This window comes from Phasianus colchicus, chromosome 1, assembly GCF_987193195.1.
Source record: "Phasianus colchicus chromosome 1, bPhaCol1.hap1.1, whole genome shotgun sequence".
Lineage (NCBI taxonomy): Eukaryota > Metazoa > Chordata > Aves > Galliformes > Phasianidae > Phasianus > Phasianus colchicus.
In genome coordinates, this window is record NC_143436.1 from 193,695,674 (window position 1) to 193,709,356 (window position 13,683).

The following is a 13,683-nucleotide window of genomic DNA, read 5'->3' on the forward strand; positions in this document are numbered from 1 at the left end:
AGGATTTGGTGTCAGGCAAACATCTGCCTTGGCCTCTGGCCCAAAGATACAGAAACAAGCTATTAAGTTGGGTCTTGCATAGTAAATAAATAAGGCAGGTATCTGTTAAAGTGCCTATGCCACTGACTGGCAAGCATGGTAAGTATCTAAAAGAGAAGTCCATCAAGAGGCCAATCATTTGTCTGTCTTCTTAATATGTTTATTGTATTTCACATGGATCCCATTAATTCATGTAGGTAATGGTAAGCCAGACCATTATCCTGGGAGCTCTGTCACTGCCATGAGTTTGTGATATCAAGCACATGGTATATTTGTCTGCGATTACCAGCCTGAAACATGGGAATGGTAACAATTAGCAATTTCCCACTGAGTTCACTGGTATCATTCAGTGACAGATAGTATAATGTGAAATCTAATTGTGGGTATGGGCAGCATCATGCGGGTTTATAGCTTCTCAGAGGGTAAGTGGTGACTGTACTGGGGTAGCAAGCAATGAGGTAAATATTTCAGCCAAGTTTACCTTAAGATCTACCAGCTGTGAGACTACTCATCCCAAAGAAATATCCCAAGAGAAAGCAGCAAATATCCCAAAGAGTCGCCAGTAGCTGTAAGACAGTGTGATGCAATCTGTTTTGCTCCAGACGATGATCTGGTTTCCTCTTTGATAATTAAAGCTCCTTATAGAGCACTTCAGAAGGGTTTTTTGCTTGGAGAAATCTGTTTCACACTTACCAAATCATTGAATCACAGACTCGTAGAATGGCTTAGGTTGAAAGGGACCTTAAAGCCGATCCAGTTCCAATCTCTGCCATGGGCTGGTCGCCCCCCACCAGCTCAGGCTGCCCAGGGCCCCATCCAGATTGGCCTTGGATACCTCCAGGGCTGGGGCACCCACAGCTCTCTGGGCAGCAGTGCCAGGGCCTCACCATCCTCTGAGTTAAAAATTTCTACCTAACATCTAACCTAAATTTCCCCTCTTCTGGTTTAAACCCATTCCCCTTGTCCTGTCACTATCAGACCATGTAAAAAATCGCTCCCCCTCCTGTTCATAAGCTCCCTTCTGGTACTGTAGTGCCGCAGTGAGGTCTCCCTGGAACCTCCTCTTCTCCAAGGTAAACAAGCCCAGTTCCCTCAACCTTTCTCCATATGAGAGGTGCTCCAGCTCTCTGAGCATCTTTGAGGCCTCTTCTGGATACGCACCAACAGCACCACATCCTTCTTGTGCTTGGAGCCCCAGCCAGGATGTATTACTCCAAACGGGCCTCACAAGGGCAGAGCAGAGGAGGACAATGCCCTCCCTGCCTGCTGTCACCCCTTCCATCTATCATTTCTATTAACCTGGCAACACTTTTGTACATCTTACTTCTCTGAAGTGAGGTAGGCTGGACAGGGGTAAGGAATACCTGTGTACCTCAGACAAGGCTGTTCTCCAGAATGAGACAGTGTGAGTCTGCAAGTAGCATGTCTCATTATGTTACTCACTCCTTCTCTCAGCAGAGATCTGCATGTTTACAATATTTATTCAGGATATGACTTGTTTTTTCAGTTGCTAATTAGATTTAGAAGCTGGCAGGACAATTACTTCCATACGCAAGCTTCTGCAGTCTCCATCTGAAGCCACACCGCCTTGAGTTTTGCTCATTTATCCCCAGCGTGAGTTGTTTGCTTCCAGGAGGTTTGCTCCTCCTGCTGTTTGTTGTTGGAAGATGGCAAGGAAGCTGCATTTTCAAACGTCTATTTGGACGTTATAGCACAATCATGTGAAAGCACCATGCGTGTCTGACCTTCCAATTTATAATCTTTGCCCTTCCCAGCTGGTGACAATCAGATTATTTCAGAGATTTGGAAGCCAAGAGAAAGCTGTGGGAGTCAGACTGAAAACAGGGAACATATATCTCCTTCTAAGAAAGGATTGTCATGGTCTCACAGTGAACTTTAACTCTTAAAAACAAAACAAATCATTGTCATGATTCTCTAAAGCAATTCCCAGGGTGCCATTCATAAAATGCCACATGGAGTTTTGTATGGATTGGAAAATATCAATATAATTATTTGTAACAGCTTACAGAATAAGACGTAGAATGGAAACTAGAGGTTGGCCATTACTGGGCTTAATTATTGATTGGTAGTTTTTCGCTGGTATTCATTGGTAGCTATGTTGACTGTGCTTGTACTTAAAAGACATTCTTCCAGATAGTAGCTTTGTGCCTCTAACTTAGGGGCTCCCTGGAATTTAAGTTTTATCTCATCTATCATCTATGCCCCATTAAATAATATCTTAGCTAAGTCCTTGCATCTGCACAAAATACCTTTGTCCATGTGCCTCTTTATGCTTTCTAGGGTTCCCCCAACTCAGTTCACTAGACTTATTGCTAAATCACCCATAACATCCCGTTTAATTTGAAAGTGAGGTATTGGAACAGTGTATGTGCATACGTTTATGTGTGTGTACATATCAGAAGGGCCAGAAAAGCAAGGCAGCTCTCCATTTAAGACTAAATTCAGTCTTGAAGACAGAGGTTTTTATCAGATCTTTAGTGACCATGATTTACTAATGCCTGCAGTGTTCAAAGTGAAAAGAAACTCCAACTTGTGATCATATCTGAGAATATAAATAGAAGCATGCTCAGTATTTTACAGACTTATTGCTCATAATCCGTGTTTGCTCTCATTTGTTCTGCAGTCAGTGAGAAAAAGGCACATTCATTTAACACTTCCTTTTTGGCAATACATTTCAAGGTGCTGTATCAGCTTTGGTACAAGAATATACTGCATGCATCTTCATCGTTTTTTTGAGATTATTCTGAGAAGTGAAGAACTTCTTGGAGTGTACAAAGACCTTAATTGCCCTGAGTCACACCAGGCAAGTTAGTATTCTTAGCTGCTAAGAAAGTGCTCCAGCCACGGGATGGGGAGAATTTCTTTTCCTCTTCAGTTCATTTTGTCCCTATCAGTCAGGTTATTCCAGGGCAAAGTGGGTGTACACAAAATTAGAGCTTACTGGAAATGCTACCAAAATGCTCGGAGACAATGGAGAAGTAGGAGGAAGGGTTTTTACGAGCTTCTCTATCATATCATGATGAGTTGACAGTTGGATTTGATTATCTTAGTGATCTTTTCCAATCTTTATGATTCTATGATTCTACAATTAATAGTGTATGGTGGTCAAGGCATGATTAAATGTTACCAGGGTGCTTCAGTGAAGAAGTTACAGTGGGTTTCTTTCACCTGTCTTTATTCCTTTTCGATGGGTCACAATATGGCATGATGCAATTAGGGCATACTTGCAGAGAACGGCCTGAGAAATTGAGGGTTGAGGAGTCAGTGAGCTGTGATATGTGTGCATACCACTCAGTCTTTCAAAGTTAAATGCCAGAGCTGTAGATGAACCACTAAATGTTTGTGAATTATTTTTGTAAAGCATTAGTGTTGGTCTCTGTGAATCGGATCTGACCAAATCTTGATGTCTGTGATAACAAAATCTACATCTGAACTTGTCAGAGAAGGAGAGGGCCACAACCGGAGTGAAGTTCATTGAATGGATTCACCTTAAGAGTCAGGAAAATATAGTTAGCTAAATAGACAACATCTCTTTGGTAATTCTGAGCTTTAAGATCCCGTTATACATAGCTACTCTGTTGAATGAGTCGTTGGGTTTACCCTACAGTAGACATATGCTTGGTATTCTGAGTCTTTCCAGTCATGTCTTACTGTAGGCATCACAAGTACATCAAGTACATTAACTGAACCACAATGGAAATGCAATACAATAAAAAGTATTATTTCCAGTGACAAAGATTACCCTTCAGCCAATAGAACAGCTGCCATATTAGATGCTGTTTTACTTTTCAGATGCTTCTTTAATTTTTTTTTTAATATTATTTTGCATATTTGCATATTATTATTTTCCATACATACACCAAGAAATTTTTGTAAATATTTCGCTTCTTTTCAAGGTCTCAGTTTAATCCTTTAAAGCAAGAGCTTGAAAAAAACTGGAGTTTTCAATATACCATAGGTGTTGTCATGACATGGGGAGTCTGTCCTGCATCAAGCACTGACACAGGTATCCCCACTGACTTCAGAGGTCAGGCACATGTAACCTCACTGCGCTGTTCCTACAGCTTGCAGACGCCAGCCCAGAATGACAGCGTGATGGTGAGGTTTCCCCAGCTAAGTATTGCACAAATGCAGAATAACACAGTCCTGCTCCTGTTCCCAGTTTTCAGGCAGGAAAAATAATTCACATATTGGGAGAAAACGACCGGCTCTTTCAGCCACAGCTGTCTTGGTTTGCAGTGCTCACAGTTCCCTATTTGTGTAAGCACCGTGTGTGCATCAGTAAGTAATTTTGCTTTCTACATTTCTGGATACAATTTTTGAGAAACAGACAAAAAGGCTTTAAAAAGAAAAAAGACCTAAAGCAAAATCACATTTAGTTTTCAGCAGTGAAATTAAAGCATCACAAAGTTCTGAAGATCATACACGTACAGGCTTATGTTATCTTTTAATTTGTGTCTATACCTGCTGTTAAGTGAGAGATGCTACACTTGACTATCTACACTTTGATTATCTGTCGAAGCAGTTTGGAGCTGCTACTTGTTTATTGTAAGAAATGCAGCAGCTGCTCTATGATTGGGATAAAGGTGGCAGATCAATCCCAACATGTTGGTACATGCTGGGAATGTGTTTCTGTACACCGTACAGCAAATATGAGCTTAACAAAGTGCTAGAAAACTGGTGGCACTTTCTTGTGCCTGCCTTGCTGCGTGGAGGTGTCTGCTTGTGCAGAGTCTTCTGCCAAGACTTAAAGCACAAATGCTTGAAGCAGTTTTCATTATTTAAGCCTGCTGTTGCCTTTTTTGAATGATTAAATTATAGTACGTCCTTTAAAATGTCCCTCAGAAACCTGTTTTGTTCAGAGAACACCCATTCAGAAACAGCCCTCCTTTCATTCCCAATTAGAAACTAATCTGCACATCTCTATTGCAGCTGTTTCTTTTCACTTACACCCAAAGGAAGTTCACAAATATCTTTGCTACCACAAAACCTCATGAAGTGCACTAGGAAACTGCAGTCATTACTCACATAGCCAAGATTTCCACCCCGCTCTGTGATAGATGCACCACTGCTGTCCCTCCTGTATAACTGAATACAGTTTTAATCAGATATGCATCCCCCCCAGAGGAAATGTGAAATAATAGTGTGGAATGAACTACAGTGTTCCATCATCTTTCCAAGGCCCTATCGCATTTACTCAGTGCTTGCTTACAGTTTAGTCAAGAAAATGATTTTCATTCTTTTTGAAAAGTGATGTTTACCAAAAGATGTCTTTGTTTTTCTTTAAAGAAAGATAAGTTTTAGCCCAAATATTCTAAACTTTCCTCACAATAAGATAAAAGTGCTAGATATCATTTTGCTTACCTGTTAACTTTCTGTGGAAGATGAATAGCCACTGTTTTTCTAAAGTCAGGGAATTTAAGATGCTAGCTAGAAACAGAAGAAAGAATGAAGCAATCCCATTCGTGTTCCACTGAGATAGAATGTTAGCCCTGGCACTTCAGTCTGTTTGTATAATACTGTAGAAATAATCCATCAACAGCAAGCAGACAGGATGAACCAAGCGGCTGCCACCAGTGAACTTCATAGGGGAATATGTCTATCATAAATCATCTGTGTTGGGTGCAAATAAATGCCCCATTTCACTTTCTCCACTCAACAATATCAGACCAAAAATGCACGTTCTGCCAGGAGAACTGTGTTTATTGTTTCTCTCCAGTACATTCAGCAAGGGAAAATGGTCAGAAAAATAAGCAGGGTGAAAAGTTTCAGGTCCTGAGTGAGGAAAAAACTTGGTGGGTGCTGAGTGGCTGCGGTTTTGGTCATAGGTTTTGCAGTCCCTATGCACTGATGTGAAATTACTATGAATGGATGAACTCCCAATACAGGAGCTCAAGGCTGATGCTTCTATTCCCAGCTGCAATGGTTGTTTAGACGTTTCAGCTGTCCTGCCATCCAGAACCCTCCCAAATTCAGTGGTATTTTCTTGCCTAATCTAACTTTTGTTTCTTTCCAGAATCAGTGGATAATTGTCCCAGTAATTGCTATGGGAATGGAGACTGTGTGTCTGGGACTTGCCATTGCTTTCTCGGCTTTCTGGGCCCTGACTGTGGTAGAGGTAGGAATTTCCTTGATTAACTCTTCACTCCTCTCCTGCTGTTGTTTTTTTCTGTGTTAAAGTTACCTTCATGCCTTTGCCAATTGCACATTACCAAGCCTGGGGCTGCTGCAGGAGAATGAAACCAGGTCAGATCTGTGAGTTTTTTTGTTACTTGTCGTGATTGCTGTGGCCTTAGCAACAATGTGATCCCCTGTCTGTGCATGGACAGGCAAAATGTCACAAGAGGAATTTTTCCTTTGGGAATTACGTTAGAAAACATGACTTAAAAATGTGGCATTGTTGTTTATTTGGGAGACTTCTCCATCACTGTATGGTGCACAATTTTAATACTTTGTTTTAAGACACTGTAGACTAGGTTCAGTACATTTTTCATTCTTGCAGGGCTTGCAGGATGGCCTCAGCTATGTCTGATGGATGCAGGGAGCGAGGGAGGAAGCAGAGCAGTGGGAAGCAGGGCTGGGTGCTTCAGTCAAAAGTGGAAATACTGGGATGCCTTGGGAAGGAGGCTTATCCAGCAAAGAGTACAATACATTTTTCTTCTCAAGTGAAAAGTATTTTTTAATAAATCGTTTTGGAAGGATTTTCACTTGACCTGAAATTTTTAGGTTAGTTAAACATTTAAAAAACAAACTGAATCGCTTTCAATAAGAACATGTTACAGACAGAGAAATCTAAACGTCACACGTGGAAAATACCAGAATGCTGTGCTTCAGTCTTTTCAAGGTCTTTTTTTGGCTGGGACAGTTGAACAGACGCAGCGCAGATTTATAATTCAGTCTATGGGGGGATAATGCAAAAAGTCAGTGCCCACACAAGGAGCTGTGCTAAGGCAGCAGGCCAGGCCTTCACCCCAGCCCATTGCTTTGTCTGGGAAGCAGGCTGGGCTCCTTCCCAAGAGAGAAATCTAAACTCTGTCCAACCCCACGTCCGCTCCCACTCCCACTGAGGTCTGCTGTGCCTGTGTGAGGCTGGGGGCCACGTCCCTACAGCCCAGCCAGGAGATAAGGCCTAATGCATGCCCCGCAGGCTGGGCCCCGGCTGAACCCCAGTGGAGTCTTGGAGGTCGCGGCCCAGTAAGATGGATGTGGCTGTCTGCATCCCCAAGAGCTCTGGTGTCAGACTTCTTGCTGACTCAGGTTGGGCTTGGTTTGCATTTCCAAGCTTCTTTTTAAGTCCATGCAGCTGGAGACAAAAGGAGTTTTGCCATCTCTTACACCTCCTGACTTCAGCTAGGGGCAGAAGTTCGGGGTTTGTTCCTGGAAGTCTCCCTGGAGAGTGAGGGCAGAATGAAAAGCTCCTTCATTGTCAGCAGAATATGTGAACTTTTAGTCTGAATCAGGGGAGCTTTCCTCCTTTCCTGGTTTCCCCAGACTCCAATTGGACCATATGAGTGTCTCCCATTTCACATGGTTGCTTACTCTGGCTGATATGAACACTCCTGATTGAGCTGGGCTCCTATCACAGGTTACTGTCTGCCTTTATGAAGACAGACAAATACTTGGAGTATCAAAATGCAATTTGCATGTGCATTCCCCCTCAAGGCTTTTTCAATGAGAGCTTGCCGTGAACTTAATATACAAGGGTCCCAACGTTGGATAACTTTTGGTTTTCAAGGGAATAGAAGATGCTGCTTTTGACCTAAACATCCCTTCAAGGACAGAAAGTGCAGCATATGCAAGGCTGCTACAGGATCTGTCTACAGCAGCTGTGTGTCAGTTTCTGGGTAGAACAATAACTCTTAAGTTCTTTGCCCAAGCCAGGATTTCTAGGTCACAGGAGCCCAGGATTTCTTGGGCTCCTTTGTTCCCATTCAACCTTGCAATTCACCTCCCAAATCAGTGGGAAACTTTGGAACAGAAATATGTATAATTACATTATTAACCAATTACATAATTGGTAAACAACTGTATCTTTAACTAATTATTTTAAACAACATAAATGAGAGCAAATCACCAGTGATGTTTTCATGGGCCTTTTGAAGGCCTCCTTGAACATAAAGAAGGTGTTTTTAACACTATCTACAGAGTAAAACAAATAAATAAATTATCTTGCTCTATGATGCTGAAGTGTGTGCATTTAGGCTGTTGCTACCACACTAGAGAATTACTGTGATTTGGGCATCTTAGAAATTTGTTGGAATGGAATCGGAGTGATCAAATTAATTGTCTATTTTTATGCATGGAAAAGAATTATGCAAGTAGCAGTGGAAAGAAATCCAGAAACCTTCTTTGTCTTTATTCATTATGGCTTGCTACAAAGGAGCTCTTGTTCTTCCCATTGCCTTAACATTGGAACAGCACTTTCCAGCTTATGCTGAAGGTATTCTCTAGTCTTATTGCAGATGGCCAGCAATTTATTTGATCTCGTACTGAGCGATCAGCTGTCCTGTCAGAAAATATGTAAGTCTTTTTCACGGGTTAAAGGCAATTATTCTTTCTTCTTGTAGCAAAGAGCTGCTAAGGATCCTCCTCCGGTGCCTTGAAAGAGCAGGCTCCATTACTGAGCATTTGAAATTTGAGATAGGAGGGGGAAAAATTCCATCAGCCTAGCTGAAAAGTGAAATTACTGAGTGAGTTTGCTGTGAAGCGTATCTATAACACAGTGTATCTTAAACAACTTATTTCTTATATTGTATATTATATTGCCTTGTATTCTCCTTGCAAATGATGCACACCACTGCAGCGTGCTTTCTTTAAAGTGAACAGAGTGCTCCTTAGTAATAACAGTTGTCAAATTCCTTTCTCTTCTACATTTCTTTTATTATAATTCACTGCATTTCAAACCAGTTTAACAGTCAGAGCTGATAATGCTTTATATTGTACAGAGTGCACTATAATTCTGTAAGACTCAGACTTGTCTATAATGATAAATGAAAACAACACTGGATGGGCATTGCACAGCTACTATGTGAAGAGGTAGTAAGGGAAGAGAGGAGTGTTTCCCTTAACCATGTTCATAGCTCTTTCTGCACATACTCAGCCAGGAGCAAAGCAAAAGAAGTGTGTTAAATTCATCACATGCCTAACAAAGGTGAATTAAGCAGTAGATCCTGCATAAAAATGTTCATTGATTGCTTTCATGGGGGGCAGATGAGAAACCTTGATGCTCTCACATGAGGATGATGTGCAACAGTGAAGGAGAGAAATCTGAATTGAGTATGTCCTTTCAGGTGAGTTTCACTGAAAGCAATTGATGAGAACAGAACTTAAACAAGATAGAATTTCAAGGGACAGTGGACAGGAAGGTGGTGCTTCTGAGGGCAGCTTCCATGGAAAATCAGAACAGAGGACAAGAGAAGGCAAAGGTGGCAAATGCAGAAAAGGAAAAGGGAGCAAAGATCTTCAGAGAGGACCCGAAGGAAGCCTAGAGAATAGCAGTTACCAAAGCTGGGGTTGTGGAGGCTGGGGTTGGTCCCTGATGCCTCCTTCCATGAGAAGCCAGCTCTGAATCTTGCAGTTCATCCCACCCACCTCTGCCTAATTTTTTCCAAAGTTAACTCAGGTTATGCAGTTAAAATTCTGGAATCCACCATGCCACAGTTTGAGCTTGTTGTCTTCCTTTTCTCCCTTTGAGCATCACTGGACACCAGCTGGAGCCCAGGAGGTTCCCCCTCAGTGTCAGAGTTTTTATTTGAAAACTTTTGTTACAGAGAGCTTGGAAAACCAAGAGGCATTGTGTGAGATGATGAATGGAGTCCAGCAGAGGTCATAAACGTGGGCTGGAGTTGCAGCTGATGGTGGTATGACTTGAGCTAAATCAGAAAAAGAAATGGTATCAACGTGGCATTCTGGAGTCTGAGCAAAGAAAGTGAAAAATGTAAAGCTGAGAATTACAACAGCAAAGCAAGGGGGTGATTGGTGTACAGCTAAGATCTGCAGCAGAGGCTGTGTCGAGGCAAATATGAAGGCTGGCAGCAAGTCAGGAACAGCGATAAGCAATTTAAGGTCAGTGGTGCTGCCAAAGGAGACACCAGAGCGTAGGGAAGTCAGAATGCAAGAAAGGTCTGAGGTTAGTTAGTGAAACAAGTATCGTAGACACAAAGCAAAGAGATGCTCTAACTCAAGAGCACTGTTTGTTTTAAACATTCATAAGAGAATGCAGTTGACAGCTGGATGTCTTCCCTGTAAAATAATTGGTTTTGGCAAAGAAAAGAACAACATACCCCACTCAAAGAGTGTGTACAAGGAATATAAATCCCATGCTGGACTCCTGTGCTCTTTTTTGAAGTGAGAATTGTGTGCAGTTATTTTTAATGTGATTTCTATCATCTTTCCTCAGCATCCTGTCCGGTGCTGTGCAGTGGGAACGGGCAGTACATGAAAGGGAGGTGCTTGTGCCACAGTGGCTGGAAAGGAGCAGAATGTGATGTCCCGACCAACCAGTGCATCGATGTCACCTGCAGTAACCATGGGACGTGCATCATGGGGACCTGCATCTGCAACCCGGGGTACAAGGGCGAGAGCTGTGAAGAAGGTATTTGCAAGATACATTCAATTAGCCTTTGCTTCGATTGTCGTTACATAATTACATGGATGGAGGCAATTCACAATAGGACTGGCACTTAAGCAGAACAGTAATAGGCACCTTAGGGATACAATAGATGGATGCAACATAAAAATGATATGTTGTAATAACTTGTCGTTGGATATCATATTTGTTCAATAATTCAATGAAAAGCCATCAAAAGCTTCAGACAGACAAATCTAGTTGAAAGACCAGAACATCTAATCATATGTTCAAATGTTCTTATTAAAGCATCGTTTCCATTTACACATCTGAACATGTAATTACTTTTATAGTGCTTTCTTCTCTGTTGTGCTATGCCAAGTGATTTCAGTTGCTTGCATATACAAAATGGTGGCATATGAAAGTCTTTGGTTCTTTAAAAGCTTAGAAATGCTCAGGACTTGAATTAAATTCTGCTTCAAAATCAGATATTATTTTAATAGCTCTTTCATAGCTTTATATGCTTTTTTTTTTTTTTTCTTACATTAACCCCCAAACATTTTTCATTTACATTTAGATTCGTGGCTCAGAAATGCAATGCCTTTTAGTTCTTATCTTTCATCTATTTGAGCAGGAAGTCACCTGCCACCATAAACCTTTATCTTCCCCAGTCTGTGACTGCTTCTTATTGCTAACTGAAAAAGTGGACAGCATTTGGATGGTTACAAGAATGCATCCAAAGGTGTCTGATTTACAGAATACTCTTTGGTGCTTTAGAAAAATGTTCTCAGAATTCTATGTAGAGAATCTGAAAGGTAATTATGTTTCAATTATGCTTCTATAAATGCAGCAATAAGGCTTTTGCACCGCCTGGTAGAGTTGAGACATCAGCTTCATACATGTGTAAGAATTACTAGATCTTGAATTAATTTATAGTTGTCCCCATGCATGTAAGATAAAGATTTCTCTGAAATGGTTTTATTTTGCGGACAATGGAAATAGGCTGAATACCCAGACATAGGAACACCCAGACATAGGAATGGCATCTAATCTAGCAATTCTTTTGATGCATTTTGTGTGTCAGAGTGGGACATTTCTGATGTACCACGGCTTCTGTGTCCATAGAGTTAGAGATGAAGACAATATCAGCTCAGTAACTGTAAGCCACCTCCTGAGAAAGCTGCACTGTGCTTAAGAAGGCACAGTTCAATAAAAACCCCAAAGATGGTGTCTACTGAAGTGCCTTTAAAACATCTCCACGGATCTCGTTATTTACAAGATCATATCTCTACTGAATAAACAGAATTGTACAAATACTCACTTTGCCTTCAGCAAGTCATGTTGCATGTGTGTAAATCACAGTAAGATTTGTCCTTTTTTTAACAGGACCCTCTTTTCCCTGGTCATGTTCAAGCAGAAAAGTCAGATAGCACTCCACTGTTTCATGCTGTCACTGTAGTAGGTGACAGCATCAGTCCCACTAGGTAACAACCTGAAAAAGATTGAAAAGATTGATGAAAAAAACATGATTTTCCTTATGAGCTGTTTTGGATTTCTCCAACTCTGCATTTGTTTCTCATATTCCAGGCCTAAGTGATATTGTATAGTAAAGAGGGGTGGTAACTCTGTAATACACCATACAGGAAATCTTCACAACACACATACATTTATATATACAAATTTGTATTTATTTAAATCTATTCAAAAAGTTGATTTATTCCATTTTTTAAAATTGTTTTTACTTTTTAATTTCTCTTCTAAAAGCCACCATCTGGCATCAATTATGTTTTATTATTTCTTCGTTCTTGTAGCTTCACTTCTTACTCAGTATTAAGAATGGGTTTTCATTCCAGCATTTCTTCTGTTTTTTCTTTTCCCCCCACAGAAGTTCAGCAGTGTTTATAAAACATCAGCCAACAATCTTACAGGAGTTTTTCTTTTCTCCTTCCTCAGTTTATTGGCCAATATTTTATAAGGCATGGGCTAAGCCAGCAAGATGTTAAGGGAGGGGAGCAAATTTAATCAGTGAAAAATGAGAAGTTACTCTTTGGGTACTGCAAAAAAAAACCTAATAACTCGTGTGACCAATGAAGCATGAAGCATATTGGGGAAAAGTGTAGAAGAGACTCTAGCCTTGCCTGCTGCATGATTTATCTTCTTGGCAAAGGTTCTGCACAAGGTTGAACTATAAATGGGGCATTTTCTAACCAGAAATTAGACCATTTGGGACGTTTTCCAAGCAGCAACACAGATATATGTAAAACTCTTTTTTTTTTTTTTTTTTTTTTTAAAGTATAGGAGATTTTGTCAGCTCTGCCCTCCTGCCCTCATCTCTGCTTCTCTCAGCGGCTTCTCTCCTGAGCAGCTAAATTTGTCAAGCAGAACTCCCTAAAAATATAACATTGTACTCCAAAGCCACTAAGCAATTGATGAAGAAGAAAGCAGAAGCCCCTAATCCTGTCCCAGGGCCCTTGTGCTGGTGCAGAAAGCCTAAAGAGATACAGCTAGTGAGACTGAGATTAAAGTAGCCATTGTGTGTGACATTTTCTGAAAGGGCTCATTTCAACATGAAAAATGGCCTTGGGATTATGATAAATGGGGGGTTCTGACATGCACATTCCCCTCCTATAATCGGCTGTGCTGGAGCCGGGCTGGTGGATTGTCTGCCTCCCATGATGGAGCCCTCTGTAAAACTCACCTTTTTCCCAATTGACCTTCCGAGGGGATGATGAATTGCCTGGAGGTAGCCTCTTGTCAGTTAGCCTGTGATCTTTGTTCCCTATGTTCAAACCATCTGCTGAGAGCCTACGAGGCTGCTAGTTCCTTTCTTAGTCCTTTTCCTGCTTATTACTGCTGAGAAAGAACGGGGCCAGGGCTCCAAGGGTCTCATGCTAAAATTGGCACCTAGCTCCCAGCTCACTAGCACTGAAGGAGATTTATAGACTCATCCTTTCCAGCCTCTTACCATTTTCAAGAATTGTTCCAGCTATGATCAGGGCTCCAAGATTCAAAGGGAACTCAAAATGCTCTCACATGCCTTGGGATAGTAATTGCTG

General features: G+C 41.2%; 1 protein-coding gene across 3 annotated transcripts in view; it reads left to right on the forward strand.

Moving 5' to 3' along the window:
* TENM4 (teneurin transmembrane protein 4) overlaps positions 1 to 13,683 on the forward strand; it is a 750,922-nt gene that overhangs the window by 590,445 nt on the left and 146,794 nt on the right. For all 3 annotated transcript variants that reach the window (XM_090134119.1, XM_090134120.1, XM_031595483.2), the window contains 2 exons: positions 6,077 to 6,178; positions 10,460 to 10,654. In XM_090134119.1, the coding sequence (XP_089990245.1) occupies positions 6,077 to 6,178; positions 10,460 to 10,654 (297 nt within the window). The remainder of the gene's footprint in view (positions 1 to 6,076; positions 6,179 to 10,459; positions 10,655 to 13,683) is intronic.